The sequence below is a fragment of the Lolium rigidum genome, chromosome 1 (genome assembly GCF_022539505.1).
Source record: "Lolium rigidum isolate FL_2022 chromosome 1, APGP_CSIRO_Lrig_0.1, whole genome shotgun sequence".
NCBI classification, from domain to species: Eukaryota; Viridiplantae; Streptophyta; class Magnoliopsida; order Poales; family Poaceae; genus Lolium; species Lolium rigidum.
Genome location: NC_061508.1, coordinates 267705071 through 267730308, shown reverse-complemented (window position 1 = coordinate 267730308; position 25238 = coordinate 267705071). Strand labels below are relative to the sequence as shown.

At 43.4% G+C, this 25238-nt stretch overlaps 1 protein-coding gene across 1 annotated transcript; it reads right to left on the bottom strand.

Moving 5' to 3' along the window:
• Positions 1-4391: 4391 nt before the first annotated feature.
• On the bottom strand, positions 4392-8185 carry LOC124683664 (GDSL esterase/lipase At1g29670-like). Its single transcript, XM_047218139.1, has 4 exons — positions 7763-8185; positions 5265-5540; positions 4728-4983; positions 4392-4612 (listed from the first exon to the last, which is right to left on the bottom strand). Exons 1-4 carry the CDS (start codon positions 8177-8179, stop codon positions 4392-4394), a joined length of 1170 nt encoding a protein of 389 aa, XP_047074095.1. The 5' UTR covers positions 8180-8185.
• Positions 8186-25238: the final 17053 nt, after the last annotated feature.

Here is a 25238-nt window from a genome sequence, read left to right as displayed (position 1 = left end):
ATCAAGGCAACACATACATACGTGTTGAGATAAACACATGCGTGTGTGTTAGGAGGCTCGTAGTGTGAGACAGCTCTGGATCGCACACTTGAAATGCTGATTCAGGGGTGTAGGCTTACTGTCCATGGGAGTTCATGCTAACCAAGTTGTAGGAAGGGTCAGAGAATCAGGGTCTTTACGATTTCTCATGAATTTCGACCACAAGAAACTTCATGCGTTGGTCATAGGTTGAGGACGATGAAGTGTAGGCCTATCCAGTTCTTTTGACATGCCCAAAAGCCTAGCAGTGAACCGACAATGAACAAAGAGATGCATGGTTGACTCTGGCGCTTGCTTACATGAAGAAACAACTCCCTAATTTGACCAATTTCTATTTTGCAACCGATCGGCCGTTCAAAGCCCTTTTAGATGACAACCATGCATGCCAAGAACTTGATTCTGGAAGGAGCCGAAATCTTCCATACTATATTGAGCTAACAGGTAAACGTGTTACCCCAAGAAATTGTGCCATATATGCGGATTTCCACTTGCAGTGAGGTTCCATGAAAAGTTGTCCAAAACATCTCCATCAAGGTTGATAGGACGAGTTGGATGAAATATAAGTAAATTAACATAAAATTTAATTCAAAATAATAGCTGATAGGACATGATCGTACAAACAATAATTAAACTAATCGCATACTAAAAGGGTAGATGAATAGATTTCATCTAAACAGGGTAAACCGGTCACATCTAATCCAAACACTAGAACTAGAAACTCTAGTAAAATCTGACAGAGAGAGAAGAGAGTCAAATACGGTGTAGCTTGAGCAGCAGCGACAGCAACAACAACGTCGGCGTTGTCTCCCGTGTTGCGGTTGTCGAAAAGGCCGTTGAAATATGGAAAGAAGTAGTCGTTGGGGAACTCATCGTCAGACGATGTCATGTTGCCGTTAATCGCGTGTAAGCGCTCTCCAAAAACTTGATCGCCCCCGCACTGGTCTAAGAGAGATGGGGTTACGTAGACCTACTATTCGCCGGAACACGGGATGAGGAACACGATGGCGACGGTGCAAGGTTCTGGAAGGACATAGGCGCATGTGTTGGTGTATGATGACTAGGGTTGACATCCCAGATTATATAGCGCATATTAGGTGGGTCGTGGAACTCATCCCACGTCCGAGTCAACACAACAACCCGCGATCAAGAGAACGTGGAAACGATTGAGCAACGCATCTGTTAATGACTCGCAAACTAATACATGATTAATTCTCCGAACAACGAGAATATAAAAAGGATGCATAGATAGGAGCTCCGCTTGGCTCATTCCCGCAACACGCGGCACGATGCGTCCTAACGAGACGAGCGGGCGGTGGAGGAAGAGGAGGAGGAATGCGCAAGGGTCTCTTCTTTTCTCACACCTTAGTTGAAAGAGCTGATCGCTCAGCTCCTCTGAAACTTGATCTCTGCTACCTCACGTATCTTCCACAGAATACACATAGAGACAAGTGCTTTTGGTCTCGGCTGAATCGCACAGCCCTCACCTTTTCTTCTCTTAATCTATAAAATAAACTTGATGGTTACAGGGCTTAAGACACACGCACACACTCAGCTGGGGCATCACTCATGCCACTAACCCATGCACGCGCTAACTATGGCCACTACTACCGGCCACTAACTTGACCATTCCAACGATGCACATGCATAGCTAACAACTTGCACGTCGCTAGCTAACAGACTAACTATATACCGAATCGCTCGGCTGGTTTGTATGCAGCTCGATGTCTTCAGCACTGCGCGGTAGCCTCACGCCACCATCGGCATCACGCCCGTCCTTGCCGCTTCACACGGCCACATCCGGCATCGCACCATGCGCACATGCTTGAGCACTCTCGTCGGAGCCACACTACCTAACTACATGCAGAAACAAATTAAACATGCGGATACATGATCAAGATTAAACCCAACAATCTCCTCCTTAATCTTGATCCATCACTTGTGATGCAGCTTTAGAGAAGGGCTGGCTCATCCTCGATGAAGCCAAGCAGCGCCTTCTCCTCATTGTCCTTCTTCTTCTCTGGACACTCCCAGGCGAAGTGTCCAAGATTCTGGCAGCTGTAACACCGCAACTTCCTCTTGTCACGTCCACGGTTCTTCTTCCTCGCACGTTCCATCCACTCCTCCTCCGTGAGGAGAAGGTGAGTCCCGCCATGTTGTCCACCCTCCTCGTCCTCCATGTCGAGCTCCTCCTCCACCTCCAAGAAACGGCCCATCAGCTCCTCAACCGTCATGTTCTTGAGGTCGAGCAGCTGCTGAATGGAGTGCGCGAGCTGACGGAAACGCTTGGGCACGCAGCGCAAGAACTTCAACACGGCCTTGTGCTCGGTGACGCGATCTCCGAGGATCTCCAGGTCGTGCATGACGCCGGTGAGGCGCATGGCGAACTGCTCCACCTTCTCGCCATCCTTGAACCGAAGGTTCTCGAACTCGGAGCGGCGGGTCTGCGCCCTTGCTTCACGGACGCGCTCGGACCCCAACCTCAAAGTTTTGAGGGCGTCCCAAGCCTCCTTGGCGGTGTCCTTGACGGCCAGCGAGCGCAACATCTCCAGCGGCACAGCGCCGAGGATGGTGCCCAAAGCCTCACGGTCATCGTGGTAGTCGTCGATGCCGTGCTCGACCACCTCCCACCGGCCTTGTCCCTGCAGCCTCACTCGCATGACGAGCGCCCAGTCGGAGTAGTTCGTGCGGGTGAGCATGAGAGGCGGCGCCGCCACCATGGAGCTCTGCCGGATGACGCGCTCGACGACGCGGACCTCGCCACCGCTGCTGCTGCTGCCGTCCAGTGAGCTGCGCCCTTGGTGGAGTGCGCAGGTCCTTCTCCTCCGCCATCTTCTTTTCCAGCTCCGTCGCCTTGGCCTTCTCACTGGCAGCGTCGTCCGCCATCACCACAGGAACCAAGAGCAAAGGGCTCTGATACCAAGTGAAAGAGCTGATCGCTCAGCTCCTCTGAAACTTACTCTCTGCTACCTCACGTATCTTTCACAGAATACACACAGAGACAAGTGCTTTTGGTCTCGGCTGAATCGCACAGCCCTCACCTTTTCTTCTCTTAATCTATAAAATAAGCTTAATGGTTACATGGCTTAAGCAGACACACGCACACACTCAGCTGGGGCACCACTCATGCCACTAACCCATGCACGCGCTAACTATGGCCACTACTACCGACCACTAACTTGACCATTCCAACGATGCACATGCATAGCTAACAACTTGCACGTCGCTAGCTAACAGACTAACTATATACCGAATCGCTCGGCTGGTTTGTATGCAGCTCGATGTCTTCAGCACTGCGCGGTAGCCTCACGCCACCATCGGCATCACGCCCGTCCTTGCCGCTTCACACGGCCACATCCGGCATCGCACCATGCGCACATGCTTGAGCACTCTCGTCCGAGCCACACTACCTAACTACATGCAGAAACAAATTAAACATGCGGATACATGATCAAGATTAAACCCAACATTTGTGGGAGTAGAAGAGTTCACCTTGTGAATCACTCCAACTCTCTCTTGCAATGTGTGACTAAAATTTAGTCCCACCTAGTGCAGCTATGCATAGGGACCAATAATTTTTTTTAGAATTCGTATCACCTATGGGCTTCATGCCCCAATAGCAAATTCCAACAAAACTTACATATATGGTCCATATATTGGTGGTATAAGATATGCATTATGCAAGTCTATATATTGCGAGTATTAGAATGGATCCTGTCAATAATATGCTTGTGTGCCGTTCGTTTTTCTTTACTTTTGTGATCATTTTCGCGCTCTGAACATGGTACATAAGAAAGATGGTCTGCTTCAAGACGATAACATACTGTATATCTTAAGAAAGCAACCTGTTTTTGACTATATTGAGACTTGAAAGTAGATTCCAAGATGGATATTGTACAAAATGCTATCAAGTCTGAGTTTTTGGAAGGGACTAGTAAGTGAAAATTTTAGATGATTCTTTTAATCCAACAAAAAAAGATACAGCTCTGCCCTTTTCCATGACTCATGTTGTGTGAACTTTTTTCTTGGTTTCGTTTTTGGTCAGTCAATGAAATAAGTAAATTATACTTTGTTCTCCCTGTAATGAATAGGTAGACTCCATTACTGTTGTGGTTTTCCTCAAATGTAGTCCAAACCTACAGTACGTTTAGACTTAATTGCTCGTGAGTCTCGAGGCAAATGCTAATAAATATGTATATATATTAACCCCTATAAACGCAAGCACAAATATTCTACATCTATGAACATCTTCGAGAGACGAACGGCAGATATTAAGATGATCATACAATACTGCTGCATTGCAAGATCACTAGTAAGAGTTACTTTGGTTTACATGTGCTCCGGAAGATCACCGCCTACAACATGGCCAACATCTTTACATTGATGGGGTATGCTTCCTCCGGCGACACGGAACCGTACCCCTTGCGTGCGATCCGCGCGTTCACCACGTCCGTCGGGTGGAGCCCGTCGAAGAACAGGTACTCGGTCCGGTCACTGCAGATGGGCCCTCCCTTCCGGCAGAGCACCCCCGACGGCCCCATCTCGCTGCAGCAAGGCTTGTACGTCTCCGTGATGCCTGAGAAATCAATCAAACATACCATCAGCAACATCAATCGATAGCCATCTCCTGATCTCCATCAGGAGAGATCCACATGACTGACTGAATGTGATCAATGGATTGGCTTAGTTACCGTGTTTCATGGGGTGGTCGAGCACGTCTATGGTGATCTTGTAGGAGTCGATCACGGAGAAGCTCGCGCCGGGCATGCTCGGCCCCGCGGCGTCGACGAGCGACCGGAGCTCCGAGTTGAAGAGGAGCGCCGCCGCGTTCACCGGCTTGATGCAGACGGCGGCGGTGACGTTGAGCGACGCCCTCACCACGGGGGAGCACCCGATGGGCTGGATGGAGAAGATGACGAACTTCCTCGCCCCAAGAGTGTACAGCCTCTGCAATGCAATTACGTAAGAAATCCTGCCGCAATTAAACGTCCTGTCTGTCCAAAACTGCAAATTCGATTACTATTTCAAGTACTGTACTGCTAGGAAAATTGAACCAAAATGGTCCACAGTTGGCCACTTGATTGATCTGGCGCCTAATCATTCAATTCCTTCGTCTAATTTCCACATATGTGCTAGTAGGAAATGTGCTTCTCCAACACAAGTAGCGACTTTTAATTTCCACACATCATTCAAATCGATACAGTTTGCGAGGAAGAGGGGAAAAATACCTGGAGGTGGGCCGAGAGCCTGGCGACGAGGGCCCTTGTAAAATCTGACAAGTCGGGCCTGGTTTCCCCGCTATTTCTGGGCCTGAAGTAGTTGAGCAGGTAGTCATTGCCACCTGACCCGATCACGAACAGGCTCTTGGGCAGGTAGCAACGGTCAAAGAAATCGTGGCCCTTCATCTTCTTGCGATCGTTGGCTCGTTGAAGCTGGGCCCGCAGGTCAGGAAGAGTCACCGCCTCAAAGTTGGTGATTTGTTGCTCTAGGCTGAGCACCTCGCCCTAAAATATGCAACATGTACACACGTTACCTAGTATTCAGGTACATGTACTACTCGTTTTTTTTTTTTTTTTTTTTTTTTTGAACGCGGAGCGCCCCGAAGGGCGTAGAAGCTTCATTAATACCAAGCGGTGGGTGTACAGAATGTTACAAAGGACCCCATGAAAAAGAGAAATAATACATAGGTCCCCGGTAAATGCGGAAAAGACCTCGAAGGAAAAAGAAGATTGCAATCGGGTCCTTCTCTATCCCCACCGGCGAGCAAGAGACCAGAGAGCCGCCGTCGGGCTTCAAGGCGGGGACGGCACCACTTGCATTGAAGTCGACGATGAACGCGACCTCCAATCTCTGAGAGGGCCTCCGATGGAGGTTGAAAAATCGCCAATCTTCACTGGCGTAGATAACGGCAAGCATGAACGCCGCCGATGTGCTGCTCGCAAAGAACGCTTCAGAAGAGCTCCGGTGCCACCTCCTCCACCCGCCCTCCTTGCAAATTCCCCAGCTTGTCACCACCTTGGCGCTTGGATCCAGGGAAAGCTGCAGATGAGGCAGAATCGAAGAAGTAGCAAGGCCTACTCTGCATCGCGACGATGAAATCGACCCGCCCGGCCCGAAGAACCTGCCACGGACTCGGGAGTGCGAGCGTTGATGATGGCGACGCCGACGGACCCAGAAGATGAGCTTATTATGGAAGTCATCCCCGGATCTTCTTCCTCCTTTGACCGTCCGCCATGGACGAGAGCCAGGAAGGAGAAGCTCCACGATTTGGTTGCCGCTCACATGCAACCGCATCAGATGACAAAGGAAGAAGAGCCAGAAGCTCCCCGCCGATCTGCAAAGGACGAGCCATCTAGGTTTGCTCCTCCTTCTCCACCACCATGGTGGCCAGGCGGAGCAAAATCCGGGACAGATCTCTCCAGATCGAGAGGGAGACCCGAGAGATTTATTGAAGGGGTCGTGGAAGCGCCGCCGCCCTCCGCCTCCGGCTCCGACCATCGGAGCGCCGCGTAGAGCAGCCAGACGACCACAAGCCACCCGGAGCCTCTCCAACTCCACCGTGGCCAGATCCCCTTGGGCATAACGCCATTCTCCACAAGGGTAAAGCAGCTAAATCTACACCTAATACTAACCCTAACTACTCCGGCGCTCGTCCTCGACCATCTCCAGCCGGCTAATCCGGCGGAGGAGGCCTTGGAGCGGCCACTACAAGAAATGTGTTGATTTGTGACGCTCCATTTGTGACGATTTGGTGTAAAATCGTCATAATTTATGACGATTTTACACTAAATCGTCAAAAACGGACCGTCACAAATCAACACATTTCTTGTAGTGGGCCCGGCCGACGAGAGTCGACTCTCAACTACTGTAGCTGTCTGAGAGGAGGAAGGGGGGGAAATGAGAGCCTCTACTACTCGTTCCACATAACCATATTAATGCACCTTCATTAAATGTACTACTATGTGGTTCCACAGTACTCATACTCGACTTTTTTTTGTGCTTCTGTATAAAAGAATAATGGTAATCTCATGTTACGTTTTCCGCAAAGAAAGAGTACCATTTTAGCAATTAATTCCATACCACATACTAGTACCATTTCTCCAAAGTTTGACATTTTGGTAGCAGTAGCACGCCACTACCTATGGTTCAAACACGCACGTCACAGATACAGGTAGTGTACAGAATGCCACTATTTGCAAGAACACTCGTAGAGAGTATAAAATTTCTAATGGTATATCCTCTGCAATATATACCATTATTTTTTAAAAAAAATCGGCAATCACTACTACATCCGTTACAATAAATATGGTTTAGAAATTTGGTCAAAATTAAATCTTAATAAGTTCATCTAAATGTAAAGAAGACAATATAAATATCTAGAACATGAAACAAATGTATTACGAAAATATATATTACGGTGAATTTACAAATACTAATTTGGTATTGTCAAATATTTATATTTTTATCTATAACATTGATCAAATTTAGAGGATGTTAACTCTTAACTAAGTTCTTATTGATTGGACATGAGGAAATACCATCTCAGCAATTCTCTTCCATAGTGAGTTTCATTCCCTGCGGATACCATTTCACAAGAGTTTGACACTTTGGTAACAATAGCACGCCACAATACGTTTCAGACACGCACGTCACCAATACATCTAGTGTACAGTACAGGATGCCACTATTTGCGAGAATGGTAGGTAGAGCATGAAAATCTACTCACAGTTGCCTTGCCGGTGTCGTCGAGGATGCCAGAGCCGCCGGACGCGAAGTTGACGCCGTGCAGCGCGGCGCGGCCCCTGGTGGCCGGGTCGGCGAACGTCGGGATGCGGCCGCCGGCGGGGAGAAGGAGGAGCTCCCCGAGCGCGTCGATGGTGTTGCGGCCGTTGGAGAAGCGGCCGGTGGGGCCGAGCGGGGAGTCGACGCCGTAGGGCAGGTAGTCGGCGCGCACGGCGCGGGAGCCGTTGAGGAAGTTGTTGTTGCCGTTGTCCACCAGCGAGCTCCCGAACACGAACATGGCCTCCACCATCCCCGCAGCCCGGCCGCCGTGGCAGCTCCTGGAGGCAGCGGCAGCAGCTTCGTGCTGCGTTAGCACGAGGAGGAGGCAGAGAGATGCCACGACGAGCTTGGCCGTGGCCATTGCCGGTGAAACGCAGCAACTCGTGAGCTAGCTTTAATTGCTTAATCTGTTTGACACGGCTACGTTGCTACTCCTATTTATAGTAGGAAGAAGAAGATAGGGCGGTGCCGTGCGTGACTGCAACCTCTGGCGGATTGATTGAATGGGGGTAGGTTTGTGCATCAGCGGACACGGAGATCGATCTAGGGATCGGCATGCAGTTACTGCAAGAGCACGCGTACGGTAAAAATTGATGCTACCTGCTGCTGCTGCGAACCTGCTGAGTAGGATATGGAGCGTGTAGTACGCCGTACAACATTGCTGCTATTTTACCGTGTCGTGTGTGTGTGTCTGGGCATCGATCTCGGCCGCGAGCAAGCAGCTCAATAACTGATGGGGTTCTACTACGTCTATACAAGTGGCGATGTGATATTTGGAGCATGGTGGATAGGAAGGTGACAAGTGCAGCGTTGGCCTTCAATGAACACTTGACCGAGCGTTCTTCTTCAACAGAAACTTGTCTGTTTCTCCCCCCGTAGTGCTGTGAAGTGGGGATACTCTCCTGCTCAGTAATGTTCAGAAAGCTTTTGTTTATTAGGCACACGGAGCAGAAAATCGGGACTCAATGATCCACGAGAGCGTAGTTTCCCGAGTACCATGCTCCATGCTATCAGGCTGGTCATATCAGCGCAGCGCTGGCGGAGGATGCCGGCCCGGAATGTGATGTGGTTGGTTTGCATGCATGAGTGAAGTGAGATGCAGTCTAGTTAAAACGATTTTTTGGAACCTGGATACTACCGAACCCAATTAAATTTACCCCAGCTGTAAGTTATATACTCCTAGTTGCCCCGACCACTAAGTTACAAAAATTACTGTGCAGTTGAGTTTACTTCATACTATTCATCTAAAACTTGTCATTTCTCTCCAAGCTACATATTTTTAAATTTAGGTATATAAAAAATGGCACGCACATAATTCGTGCATCTTCTATATACAAAAGCTATTTTTAATTTTTTTGGAGATTCAGAATCCGGCCCGAAACGGGTTCTGGAGTACCCGTGTTTCATCACGTATTTCTACAGCCTGATCCAAAGGTGTTAGAGCAAATGTTGCATCTAGCTTGGCTAGGGAAAAATGTTTCAAAATTCGCCTAGCTCTAAGACGTCTACGCAGTGTTGCTCCAGGCACTATATTTGCTTGACCTACAGCTGGGCATGGGCAGCCCGGCCCGAAAATCACAGGCCGGGCCGGGCTTGCACTAAGGGCTGGGCTCGGGCCTGATTTTTGAGCTCGAACATCGGGCCGGGTTTGACTTAGGCTTGCAGTTTTTGTGATTTAGGTAAGGTCTGGGCCGGGCTTCTCGGACCGGGCCGGGCTTTTGCTAGTTCGGGCCGGGTTCAGGCTCGATTTACAGGCCCGAGGGTCGGGCCGGGCCGGGTTCGGGCTTGACATTGTAGCTTTGGGCTTTTTCGGGCTTGGCTCGAAACCAGGTTCGACCCGAGTTTTGCCCAGGTGTAGCTTGACCCGAGACGACGCGAAAAGTCAAACTAAACCAATGTTATCAAAATGGTAGTCGTAGCATTTTCTATATTTTTTCCAAAAGGGGAAGGGTTCCAAAAGACCTAGACATCACTTCATAATTCCAAGCGGTACATGCACAAGTTACATAGGAACCCAAGAAACTAAAAACCACATGTAGTGATGATTCCCTCAATTAATGTCTTGCTTGATTTTCTCAAAATCTTCATTTATTGCTTGATTTCCTTTCTAAAATGACACTAGTTGAGTGCCCGTGCATTGCCACGGTTTCTCTAATTTTGTTCCTTGCCATATAGGTGAATACGATGCATTTGCAAATTCTCTTGTATAAAAATTATAATTGGACAATATTCCAAAAACATTAGTTGTATGAAGAAAAGCAATGACTCAACTAATGGAGTCCAACATGGAGCAGCCGTTCTATGGGGCAGTGATTCAGGTTGGTAGTTGCATGCCAATCATCGTTCTTATCGAGAAGCCTAAAAAGATTATCTTGCCGCTGCACCAACAGGGAGTTCGATACCAAGCAACTAAGAAATTCAATGCCTGACATTCAACATGCTCAAAAAGCTGTATCAAATTTTGATTTAGACCTTATGGACAATAAGCATACTACAAATTGTAGTATTTAAAACAAAAAATAAAGCTTTGTTTTGTTAAGCATGTGATTTACTAACTACGACATTATCTGAAGTGAATTTTACTAAGCGATGGTAGGAAGTGATTCAACTCAATTCCTAATGCGGTCCTTCAGATCAAACAAACATAACAGAAATGATAAATAGAAATATCCAATTATTCATATGAATAGTGCACCATTGAGGCGTTGCAAGTTCTCCTATTTAATGAGAAGCATGGTTTGATTAAGAAAATGCACTTGGTTGCAAGGTGATTATACCAAATTGTTATGTCTATAATTGTAAAATATAATTGTCAGACAACACATCGACCAAACAGACCTGAAATCAAGAATGACCGATGCATAAACTGTATTAAAACTTGAACATAATGGAATATGAAAATCAGAACATGAACCATATCAATATGAGCTAGAAACTGTCCAAGCTGGTTCTTTTCAATCTACCATGAGTTCTTTTGTTCATCTAACAAAATCATGTATGTATAGAAAAATCAGGAATGAGTGGACACTGAAAACCATATGTGAAAATAGTTTCATCTTAAGCAGTGATACTATCAGTTTTCAACCATACAAATGAAATTGTTAAATCTAGCAAGAATGAAAATCATACTACCCTTCAGAGCCACCTCAAATAATTTTTAAAAATTTAAAGTAAGTGTGCTATGTCACGTAACGAGCAATATAAGAATTTAATTCTCCTCACGTTTAAAAATATTCACCAAAAATAACCATTGAGGAGAAGAAAAAACGCAAATCATTGCAATCAAAGCAGGAAAAAAATGGACATGTACACATTTGATTAAACCAAGACAAACTTGCTCTTAAATAAGCTTACAAATGTTCATAAAGTATGACTTTAGCTGATGACAGGACAACACCCAGGAAAATCTGAAGATTCATTAACAAATCTCGGGTTTATAGTCTACCAGCTTCCTCTGCAGGATAATAATAAGGACCAGATGGCGAAGCAAAAAAAAAAACACATATAATTAAGGTGAAGTAACATACCATTAAAATATAAAGTTTTTTCAGCAGCCTCACAAACATGATCCATTTAAAGATTCATGACATATGAACACAAGATATCTTTCGAGGAAGTAATATTTCACTGCAGTGATGATCCTTTAGTTCCATCAGTGGATAACCAAGGATCAATGAGCTGACCGAAAACACTTATAGCTAATGTAGAAGTTTCCTTAAAAGCTTCCGCATATGACACCTTTTTACTAACCACCTTAAGGGTCATAGACACAAAATTATTATGATGAACCACACACATCATGAAAGAAAATTTGGTACCTGAAACAAGGAACGAGATATCTAACTCAATTTATTTTCTTTCCCAACAAGCGATCATTAGACAACAATGATTGGCAGAAAAAATAGCATGAACATTCTAAAGATGATATAGACAACAATTATTATCAGAAAAAATAGCATGGTCATTTTATACAATTACACACACACATTCACGCTTAAGTACTACAAATAAAGCTCATGAAATAGTGTACTTACATCTACGTTTAGAGGTATCAGAACACAACAATGGTGGCAGCTTGCCCTGCAAAATCTCTTACACTAAAACTAATTAACAAAAAATAGACAACTATGATTTCGTAATACAAGTTCTATTATTTTTCAAATTAAGGGTTACTGCACCTAATCCCCACAAAGACCCAACTGAAATAAATTATGTTTCACAATAACCTGCACATGTACGTACATATAATGTAACTGTTATTCGAATTCCACCACATATATATACCATTGGAGCAGTGGTATTGAATTTGAGATATCTATGGCATTTTTTATATCTTGTAAGTCATAAAACGACTTTTAAAACACACCATTCAGAGAAGAAATAAATTCAAGGCAACAAAGTTAGTCAGTCAAGTAAAGTAACAGAGGCATATCCACGTCTCCTATCGCTAGTGTAACAACAGTGTAGAACCATGCAGTTTGCTTCTCCCGTCTCCTCTTCGAAACTATCAGCACTCCTGCTAAATCCGTTGGAAATAAAATGGTTTCTTACCTTTTTGAAAATGGAGTGAACGGAAAGTACTGCTGAATCATTAAAGAAGAGCACCAGATAATCCTGCAAGACAAACAACAAAACCGATCAGCCTAAGTAAATGAAAAAAATCTTCTAATACATCGTGACTGCAAAAGAAGTGACTGAAAAAACTGCAGTAGAGCAACAAGAGCAGTTATACCTTGATACTGCTTTCACCTACAGATTAGGCACAACATTGCAGCTTTATGCTATATGATGAAAAATAGGTCAACAAAAAACGTATGATTTATGGTCGAAATATACCAACCAGAAGGATGATACGTCTCAAACGTATCTATAATTTCTTATGTTCCATGCTACTTTTATGATGATACTCACATGTTTTATACACATTATATGTCATTATTATGCATTTTCCGGCACTAACCTATTGACGAGATGCCGAAGAGCCAGTTGCTGTTTTCTGCTGTTTTTGGTTTCAGAAATCCTAGTAAGGAAATATTCTCGGAATTGGACGAAATCAACGCCCAGGGTCTTATTTTTCCACGAAGCTTCCAGAAGACCGAAAGGATTACGAAGTGGGGCGACGAGGCGACGCCACGCCAGGGCCGCGCGGCCAAGGGTGGGGCCGCGCCGCCCTAGTGTGTGGGCCCCTCGTGTCGCCCCTAAACCTACCCTTCCGCCTACTTAAAGCCTTCGTCGCGAAACCCCCAGTACCGAGAGCCACGATACGGAAAACCTTCCAGAGATGCCGCCGCCGCCAATCCCATCTCGGGGATTCGAGAGATCGCCTCCAGCACCCCGCCGGAGAGGGGAATCATCTCCCGGAGGTCTCTTCATCGCCATGATCGCCTCCGGATCGATGTGTGAGTAGTCCACCCCTGGACTATGGGTCCATAGCAGTAGCTAGATGGTTGTCTTCTCCTCATTGTGCTATCATGTTAGATCTTGTGAGCTGCCTATCATGATCAAGATCATCTATTTGTAATGCTACATGTTGTGTTTGTTGGGATCCGATGAATATTGAATAGTATGTCAAGTTGATTATCAATCTATCATATATGTTGTTTATGTTCTTGCATGCTCTCCGTTGCTAGTAGAGGCTCCGGCCAAGTTGATACTTGTGACTCCAAGAGGGAGTATTTATGCTCGATAGTGGGTTCATGCCTCTATTAATCCGGGACGAAGTGACGTAAAGTTCTAAGGTTGTGGATGTGCTGTTGCCACTAGGGATAAAACATCGATGCTTTGTCTAAGGATATTTGTGTTGATTACATTACGCACCATACTTAATGCAATTGTCTCGTTGTTTGCAACTTAATACCGGAAGGGGTTCGGATGATAACCCGAAGGTGGACTTTTTAGGCATAGATGCATGCTCGGATAGCGGTCTATGTACTTTGTCGTAATGCCCCGATTAAATCTCATAGTACTCATCATGATACATGTATGTGCATTGTTATGCCTTCTTTATTTATCAATTGCCCAACCGTAATTTGTTCACCCAACATCTGTTTATCTTATGGGAGAGACACCACTAGTGAACTCGTGGACCCCGACCAATTCTTTACATCTGAAATACAATCTACCGCAATTGTTCTTTACTCGTTCTTCGCAAACAAACATCATATTCCACACTATACATCTAATCCTTTGTTTACAAGCAAGCCGGTGAGATTGACAACCTCACCGTTACGTTGGGGCAAAGTACTTTGATTGTGTTGTGCAGGTTCCACGTTGGCACCGGAATCCCTCGGTGTTGCGCCGCACTACACTCCGCCGCCATCAACCTTCAACGTGCTTCTTGGCTCCTACTGGTTCGATAAACCTTGGTTTCTTTCTGAGGGAAAACTTGCTACTGTGCGCATCACACCTTCCTCTTGGGGTTCCCAGCGGACGTGTGTCAACTGCACGCATCAAAGGACATAAATCAACAAAAAGAAAGTCTCAATCACGGTGAAAAAACTCCAAAGGCAGAGAATTTAATCTAAGGAGCACGGGGGCTCCCCAACAATATCTCGTTTGCCAGTCACTGGATTTGGGCAGCATCTTTACGCAGATTTTTTTTTGAACAGGGTTGGGGTCTAGAAAGACCCCGAATGCTGCATTAATACATAGGAGGTGGGTACAGTTTACACGCAGGACCCTGAAAGACTAAAAATAGAAAGCAGTCCTGAAAGTTTACATAAAGGACCCTGGAAACAGGAAATGAAAAGCAATCCAGTCCTTAGTCCTCTCCACCGACTGCGTGACTCCATTGCTGGTCACCTTCCCATTGCCGGGGACTGGCCACTTGGCAATCAAAAGATGAGAAGCTCCAGCCAGAATCACTAGGAAGAGCCTCCACTATGGAGGTTGAAAGAACGTTGATGAAGCAGCGCTTGGAGTGGCCTCCCCTTAGGCCTGAGATCATGGTGGCAAGCTTGGCCACCATGTAGTGAACTCCAGATTGACGCCCTGTGCCATATTGAGTCGGAAGCCAAACCTGGGCAACCGAGGTTGATCTCCATGAATCTACAGCATAACGATCTCCCTGTAGCTTCACAAATTCACCGCACGCAACATTGGCCCTCCACCCCTCTTCCCGTCACCACGGTGGCCAGAAGAAGGCGGACACACCGAGTCGGCCAGCAAATCTGAGAAACCAACAGGACATGCCTTATTTTTGGAGTAGGCCGGAACTCACTTCCACGCCAGTTCCGGCTCCTTCCGCAGGAGCACCGCAACGAAAAGGAGAGCAACCGGCCGGCGCCAGATCTGGCCAGAGAGAGCCATCACCATCCTCCCGGCATAACGCCGACCACCAGCACACGGCCGAACTCTAGAACTACGTCTAAAACTACTATATACAGAGTCTCCAGCGTCGCCTCCTAGCCGCCACCAGCCGACCTCGCCGGCGAGGAAGGCATCGGAGTGACCCGGTTCACAAGGGGCGACTCTCAAAGCACTATAGCTGGGCGAGAGAAGAAAGGAGGCCCCCCGGGTAGTTGGCAATAGAATGGTCGTTGGCTGAATATGAACAATGTATTTGCCAAATCATCTTTACGCAGATGAGTGGACGTTGGGTCACAAAGGGTCACTTCCCGGCTTCCGCATCCGTGAACAACTGAAACGATGGATTATCAGTTGTTTCGCCGGAAAAAATGAAAGATCCTCACCAGGTAGAAATAAGATGGAGACTAATGGAGACGACGGCGTGTGCATGCATTCATAGGGACCATGTATTGAAGCCTGAATCGTACACGGCCGGAGGTTGACTAAAACGGTGGCATGGCCGTCGCAACGCAAGCGAGAGGCATGCACCGTGGCCTTGGGAGGCGGATGCATTAGGGCGACAATGGCATTCGCTAGCGATCTACTCAAAACCTGCCAGAATAGGGGGGAGGATATTATGCGAAGGATCACACCCGCAAGGCATGCACCTGCTCGGGATAATTAATCGGGTTAAGGAGGCTGGCGAGTACGAAGACGTGGGAGATCGGATCCATATGCGTTAGTTTGATTTTCGCAAATAACTAATTATTTAATAGTGTGCTAACGAAATAGGATAGTAGTTTTTTTTCTTGATTGATGCTTGACGGGTCTATTTCTTTGCGGACGTGATTGGCTCTTGGATGTATTTCTCAATTGATGCTGGATATGTTTCCTTGTGATCCCAATTGACGTGATTCTTTCCTTACGTGACACTAATTAACGTGATTTTTTCCTTACCTGAAACCAATCAGACCAATCGTGATTGACCTTGGACGGGCACTCAAAATTGATTGATGCGGATGTGATTTGATGGGCGTTTTTAAGGTGATGAGTGGCTGAGATCTTCCCAATGTTTGATATCAAAGTTCACACCATCCCCAACTCCAATATAATAATAAAGATTTTCCTGAAAGTATCGTCATGAAAACACAAGGAAATGCAAGGTTCATTGTTTTGGCACTTTGCATGTTAGTTAGAAGGTGAAAACCAACAAATCTATCTATTATATATTAAAAGTGCATTACAGGCTAACCAGAAATTAGAGAATTAGTTAGAAAATCCCACAAAAATCAGAGACATCCGACCATCAGTTTAATTAACAAGACAATGACAACCATAGATCTTAAGAAAAAAAACTATTGACATGGAAGTTAAAATAATTACCCACCAATGCCCTTAATAAGTTTTTCATACCCCTTCAATATTACTTAGCTAGAGCTAATTAGGTCACGTGCGTACTCTTCACTTCGATCTAAAGTAAAACAAAGTTAGATCTCCATGAAGCTGCTGCCGCCGCCATGTACGTCACATAAATTTTGATTGACAACTGATGTTTCTGTTTTGGTTGGCAGCTGATAGTTTCAATTTCTGATGCCTCATGCATGTAACCACCAGTGCAGATGCAACATGCATGATCGATCAAAAATTTGCCGTCCTCGCGGCACACCGCCATTGCCATATTTTCCTCACTGCCCGGTCGGCCGGCCGGCAAACCTCCAGCAGGTATATACACTTTAAGGCTCATGAATCCATCTAGCTTGACTCAGAGGATCACCAGCGTTACAGATCCCTCTGTATTTCTGATGGTGTCGCGGTCGATCTCTACCAAGTCAATGCATGCAGATCAGCCGGATCATGTATCAATGTACTAATCTAGCTTGTCCCATGGATTAATGAATTGTCCAGTAGGGGATACACACATCCCTGTCAGGATGGATCGATGGATGGATAGACAGCAGCGGGAACGTATTCCTGCGAGATCGATCGAGCTACATATGAACCGGCCGGCAATCCAGAGCTAGGTACGTATACAACTGCTGACCTTATTCCTAAATTTTGAACTGGACGACAAAAGAAGATCAATTAAGTTTTGTTTTGAGCTAGGTACGTATACAGCTGCAGACTTCCTCTGCCATCATCGGAAATTCTGGACCGGCCAGTCAATCGATCGATCAATCAAGCTACCATGTGCGACTGATGATGGTGAGAGCTAGCACAAACAACTGTATATGTGGAGGTATGAATAGGCATACATTGTCAGCGCCATATATATAGGATATGCGGACCTACTAAGGTAGCAACTGATCAAGCTACCATGTGCGACCACGGAGGGAGCTAGCACAATTCAGCTGTATATTTACGTATCTACTTGTATTAAGCATACAATCCGAGGCTGCATTCTATTATTACAAGTACGTATGCATAGAAGATTAGAAGTACTTTGCTAGCATCGTGCAGGGGTTAAATTCAGAGGTAGATTATTACTCCCTCTCTCACAGTTTATAAGGCACGCGCGTACCCCTAGATTGCAAATTTGATCAAATTAGCATTAGTTATATGTTATAAAAATTATATCATTAGAAAGTTCAGATGTTCTATTTTCTAATGATATAATTTTTGTATTATATAATTTAAATTATATAGGTTAAATTGATGACCTAGGGGTACGCGCGCGCCTAATAAACTGTGAAGGAGGGAGTACCTTATTTTTGGCACAAGCTCTCTCAACCGTGGTAATGGTAAGTGCGTTTATCTAAGAGGCAAATTAAATTATTTTTCTGTCCTTCATACATGATGCAGCTAGAGGAGTGAGGACTATTTGTGATGGCCGTAAACCAACATGGAATCATTTTCTTTCACGATTAGCTACTAGAATCATACATTTGTTTTGATGTCCAAAATACAGTTCGAACTTATAACTTATAGGAAGAGTTTCTGAAATTTCTTTTGGATGTTCAGACTTTCTTCTACTTAATTTCTCTAAAGGTACAACTATTACTAGCAAGCCTAATTCAAGGAGGACCTAGAGGACCAAATGGCAGTACAGCATGATATGCTCATCTAGGATATTTTCCGAACTTAAATTCCTCAAACCTGCATAACTCATTTCTGCAGCACAAATTGTAATTTTTAATATTCTTTGGAGCTACAATATAATAGATTTTCATCATGAACGCCATGCAAGACTACTCATAATCATAATGTACACTATTATAGCGTTTGCTTGCAGTCAGCCGATTAAAAGAAGAAAGCGGAAAATATGTTCTTAAACAAAATGTAGACCAATTTAATGGAAATATATAAAACCAAATTAATCAGCCATGATTTTGAATGCACGGTACAATTGAATACATGATCCAACTGAATCACAATGTTCAAAAAAGAATTGCCGTTGTTCACTAATCTTATTCGATACTTAGCCGACAACCAATATGTGTACATCAGTAGTGGCTTCTGCTTATTTGAGTAAGCCCGAGGGTATTATTTAGGCCACTTGTCCAAGCTAAATTAAAAGTTGTACTGAGTTATAATTGTTTCTCCATTCTCAATGATTACTCTTATTATTTTCCTATCTTATTTGCTAACTGAGAAACTGAAAGTCAATCAGTAGCCTTAACTAGATTCAAAAAGCACTTCTCTTGAACAGAAAACTAATTGTTGACCCTTTAGTCTGAAACCGGTTTTGTAATATGTTACATATATTTGATTATTTGTTCTTGGATATATAGAGATACATTTGTTTCTTGGAATCACATTTTTTTGTCACACACTAGCTGATATCTTAGCGGCAACCTTAGGTGTACCCATTAACTTCTCCTGAACCAAACTGTGGTCTCTTTGCACCATTGTTAAAGATTAAAATTATAGGATGATTGAAACTATGTTCATTTCAGGTTAGATAGTTACTCTAAATATTAGGTGCCTTCATTTCTCTTGAGACTAAGAGGGTACAAAAAAATACGCAGAATGGTCTTTAATATATGCTGTGCAATCGAGACGGATGGTGGTAAATCAATACTCCAACCGCATAACATTTCTCCACTCCCACCAAAAATCTTGCTGATTTGTGAGTGTGTGTGAGTCGGCATTGCAGTCCTAAGTTTATTCTGTATCAAGTATTACTTTAATGAATAATAGTAGGTACTCATTGTGCACACGGATGGTAGTAAGTCAATAGTCCCAACTGCATAACAATTCTATATTTCCACGAAAAATCTTGCTGACCTCTGAGTGCTGTCACTAGACATTATGTATTCCTAGGTTTATTGGCAACCATTACCTTAATGAATAATAATAACATGTACTGAATAATTTTCTTCGAATTTTATTTACTGAGTATTAACTTATTTTAAGATAAGTTGCTAGGTTTTTTTGTATAAAGAAGTAAATACATCAGTATGTGTTATATCATGTTTACGGTGAAATTATTTGTATTTAATAGAGAACAAGATTATCTTTATTTTCATGGAACATCTCCTCATTCATATATAATTACAGACTGAAATAATTGTTATCAGATCATGCATGCGCCTTGCAGCTCACAGATATGAGATGGTATATATTCCGATCTCATCATTGTGACTTTGAATCTGATTTATGATTGAGCAATTAACACTTGGCAGGTCTTCTTTCCCGTGCTCTCAGGTGATATCCACACTAAGTAGATATAAGTTTGCACTTTTCCTTCTTCTCGGAATTAATCTTATGCATATAAAATATATACCATTTCCTTTTTTGTACTGCTTGGTTTAGTTTACTTTCAGTATCTATGATTTGTGATAATTCAGCATGAATGTGTGATGGCATCCGGCAACATTTATAAGCATGTATATATGAGTATCATCATATACGTCTTTATCGAAAAATCTGAATAACATCATGAGTACCAAGAAAAAATATCTTAACTATATGTAGATTTTTTTTTGCCCGAGGGAAGCTGGCGCAAATTCCAAATATATTATTCAATAGATAGGTTCAAATCCATGCCAATCTACATGTACATCTACCAGATTAGATCTCCCATCAAATAGATAGAAATAATGTAGAATACGACATACTACCATCTCACCACACAATGAAAACTTCGTAAGCAAAGCTAGCTAGATCGTGGTGGAAACGCAAACATGTGCTAAGATATAAAGTTTAAACTGGTCAATAAGTGTATCGTAAGTTGAGAATATTAATCAGTAAGTATGCATGTTAGAGCAAGCTGGTAAAAAAATGGGTTTCTATTTTCATCTATAACACACATAATGAGATACAAATGTTTATAAAACATTAATTCTGCTCTAGGATGCCTGACATATTCACACTGAAATGAGAATAAGCAATTGCAATCTATTAGATAAAATATCAATGGATTACAACACTAACTACTACCTGAATTTCACACATCTATCTATCTATCTATTTTGGGGGACTATGAAACTATATTATTTTCTTCAATGGATAGTGCCACTTTCGAAAAAATAAAAGGGATGCCCTCGCATTTGCGAGGGCCACACTGCTAGTTAAAATTAAAACCATATGGAATCGCCTCGGAAAATATCTCGTTTTTAGGAGCTATGATCCGCTACCACCCATTTCCGGCTTTGTCCTCCAGAATGTCATGGACAGTAGGTTGATACGTCTCAAAGGTATCTGTAATTTTTGATGCTCCATGCTTGTTTTACACTAATTGCTATATGTTTTGTTTACACTTCGTGGCACTTTTATACATTTTCCGGAACTTACCTATTGACAAGATGCCACAGTGCCAGTTCCCTGTTTTCTGCTGTTTTTGTATTTCAGAAAAGTTGTACAGGAAATATTCTCGGAATTAGACGAAACAAAAGCCAAAGTTCCTATTTTTCCCGGAGCGAAGATGGAGTACAGAGCAGAGACGGAGGAGGGCCACAGGATGGCCAGACCTACCCTAGGCGCGGTCTGGACCTGGCCCGCGCCTAGGGGTGGTCTGAGGCCACCAGGCCTCCACCGACCTCGCCCTTCCGCCTATATAAATCTCCCGACGCAAAAGCCCTAAATATAAAAGCCTCCGTCCACGAAAATTTCCGTAGCTCTGCCACCATCGCAAACAAGATTCGGGGGATAGAAGTCTCTATTTCGGTACCCTGCCAGGACGAGTAATTACCCCCGGAGCCATCTCCATCGACTCCACCGCCATCTCCATCGCCATTGCCGACTCCTACGATGAGGAGGTAGTAGTTCTCCCCCGGGGCTGAGGGCTCACCGGTAGCTATGTGGTTTATCTCTCTCTCCCATGGTGTGATCTTTATGTGACCATGAGCTTTGTAATCTAGATGTCGTTATGATATTCAAGTGAATTTTACTTATGTGATCTCCGGACCCTCCTTGTCCCACGTGTGTAAAGGTGGAGTGTGTGCACCGTGTGGGTCTCTTAGGTTATATTTCACGAAATACTTGTTCACTGAATTATGATTTGAGTTGGATGTCTCTATGAAATTATGGTGTGTTAGTACCTCCTATGAATGCTCAAAGTGACGGAGCGGGGTGTTCGTTAGTACTTGAAAATACATCTTTAAGGTTTGATTTTGCAGCCCTACACGGTAAATTAGTGTTCGTTATCCAACCGGAGAGTAGTTCAGAGTAGCATAGTGAAGTGCTTATATTTATATTCCTTTATGATATCATTGTTGAGAGTGACCACTAGTGAAAGTATGATCCCTAGACCTTGTTTCCAAACATCGAATCACCGTTTATTTACTGTTTTACTGCATGTTTACTTGCTGCCATATTTATTTTAGATTGTTATTACCACTCATATTCATCCATATCACTTGCATTTTATTATCTCTTCGCCGAACTAGTGCACCTATACATTTGAGAAGTGTATTGGGTGTGTTGGGGACACAAGAGACTTCCTGTATCGTAATTGCAGGGTTGCTTGAGAGGGATACCTTTGACCTCTACATCCCTAAGTTCGATAAACCTTGGGTGATCCACTTAAGGGAAACTTGTTGTTGTTCTACAAACCTCTGCACTTGGAGGCCCAACACTGTCTACAAGAATAGAAGCGTGCGTAGACATCAAGCTCATTTCTAGCGCTGTTGCCGGGGAGGTAAGGTAAAAGGTACTCACATCCTTTGGCTAGTAAGTTTTTTAGTTGCTAGTGAGTGCTCGAAGTTATTTCCTTTAGATTCTGCAATTACATCTTTTTGTTTTTTGTTTTTATTTTCACTAGTTAGGCTTAATGGAAAATAACAACAAAATAGAGAACTTTATAGTATTTATCTTGAGTTAGGACATGAGGTGGTTGAAGAGAAAATTAAAAAAAATCTATGGAACTTTACTTGCATGCTGGTAGCAATGTTATTAGTATGAATTCTTTGAACACCATTATTGCTAATTCTATGGAAAAGTCTAAGCTTGGGGAAGCTAGTTTTTATGAAAATGATCTTTTTAGTTCCCCGACTTTTGAGGAGGAAATTTTCTATGATGATAATATGCCTCCAATATATGATGATTACAATGATGAATATGATATTTTCAGTCCACCTACAATTGAGGAGAAAATTAATATTGATTTCAATATGCCTCCTATATTTGATGATTATGGTGATGAGAATAATAATGATAGCTATTTTATTGAATTTTTTCCCACTACAATTAATAAGAATGACTATGCTTATGTTGGGGGTAGTAATTATTTTATGCATGTGGCTCATGATAAGAATATTTTATGTGATAGTTATATTGTTGATTTTATTCATGATGTTACTAAAATTTATTATGAGAGAGAAAAATATGGCTGTAGAAGTTTTCATGTTACTAAAACACCTCTCTATATGCTAAAAGTTTTGAAGTTACTTTTGTTTTATCTTCCTATGCTTGTCACTTTGTTCTTTGTGGATTTATCTGTGTACAAGATTCCTATGCATAGGAAGTGGTTTAGACTTAAATTTGTTTTATATTTGCTTCTTGATGCTCTCTTTTACTTCAATGCATATTTCTTATGTGAGCATCTTCTCAAACTACTGCGTCTAGCTGAAAGGAATTAAAGAAAAGCGCTCATGGAAGACAACCCATTGTTTTGTTTTTGTAATTTTATTTTATGTTGAGTCTTGGAAGTTATTAGCACTGTAATAACCTCCCCTTATCATTTTTATTTCGTTTTTGTGCCAAGAATAGCCTCTAATAGGAAGAAACTAATATTTGGGGAAGTTGATGTCCTAAAAACAGATTCTGTGTTGTCACCATAAAAATTCATATAAATATCCAGAGAGGAATTTTGAGTTGTCATTTTTATGCATATGCCCCAGGTTATTATCTAACTTTCGTTAGTTGACCACTTTTCGAGATAAGCAACAGAGGATTTTCAAAAATAATGATCTTTACCTGCTGTTCTGTTTTGACAGATTTCTGCACTATTTGCATTTGTACGTATTTGCCTCTTAAATCGCTTTATTTTTTAGTTCTTTTGATCAAAGAGCTTTTTTAAAGGTTGCTACAGTATCTAATGCTTTAATAGATGTTTGATATATGTTGGTAATGAATCCAAGTGGGTTTGTTTATTTTGATTGTACTAATACTGCTAATAGAGAATTGTGTGAAGTTTTGTATGACGGAAGTTTTCAAGTGTAGGGAGAGAAGAATGATGTGATGAGATGAAGAATGGACAAAAGCTCAAACTTGGGGATGCCCCTGCACCCTGATGACCCACAAGTATAGGGGGTGTATCGTAGTACTTCCGATAAATAAGAGTGTCGAACCCAACGAGGAGCAGAAGGTGTTGACAAGCAGTTTCGATGAAGGATTCACTGTAAATGCTCACAGACAAGTATTCGGGGGTTTTGATATAGCAAATGAATAAAGTACAAGTAAGTAAAATGCGAGAGTAATAATTGCAGCGAGTGGCCCAATCCTTTTTAGCACAAAGGACAAGCCGGTTTGTTTACTTATAATGACCAAACGTTCTTGAGGACACACGGGAATTTAGTCTAGTGCTTTCGCTTCATATAGCTGATTAATCTTCATTGTTTTGATAAGTGTTGTGTGGGTGAACCTATGCTAATGCACCGCCCTTCCTAGGACTAATACATACTTGTGATTATACCCCTTGCAAGCATCCGCAAATACAAGAAAGTAATTAAGATAAATCTAATCACAGCCTTAAACTCTGAGATCCTGCTATCCCTCCTGCATCGATATACCAACGGGAGTTCAGGTTTCTGTCACTCCGGCAACCCCATAATTAGCAAACGAATACAAGATGTATTCCCCTAGGGCCATAAAGGTGAAGTATCATGTAGTCGACGTTCACATGACACCACTAGAAGAATAACACCACAACTTAAATATCATAACATTGAATATTACCCAACATAATTCACTACTAACATTTAGACTTCACCCATGTCCTCAAGAACTAAACGAACTACTCACGAGACATCATATGGAACATGATCAGAGGTGATATGATGATGAATAACAATCTGAACATAAATCTTGGTTCAATGGTTTCACTCAATAGCATCAATAACAAGGAGTAATCAGTACCGGGAGAGTTTCCCGTACCAAACAATAAAGATTCAACCCTAGATGTTACAGCGGTGACGAGGTGTAGCGGTGGAGATGGCTTTGATGATGATGGAGATGATGGTGATGATGATCCCAATGATTTCCAGCTCGATGACGGTGACGATGGCGTCGATTTCCCCCTCCGGGAAGGAATTTCCCCGGCGGATTTCAGCCTGCTGGAGAGCTCTTTTCTCTCTGGTGTTTTCCACCCCGCAGAGGCGGCTGTGTCTCCTTGCGATTATCCTCTGGAGCTTAGGTTTTCGGGGCGAAGAAGTACGCGAAAGAGAGGCGACCGAAGGGGGCTGTGGGCCCCCTCCCCACCAGGCGGCGCGGCCAGGGCAGGGCCCGCGCCGGCCTATGGGGGGCCATGGCGGCCTTCCTCGGTCCCTCCTTTTGGCTGGCTTCGTCTTCCGGAAAAATAAGATCTTCGGTGTAATTGCCGTCAATTGTTGATCTTCCGAAATATTGCATTCTCGACGGTGCTTTTTCCAGCGGAATCCCGACTCCGGTGAGCGATTCTCCAATAATCATGAAACATGCAAAATAGGTGAAATAACATAAGTATCATCTCTAAATATGAAATATATCAATAAATA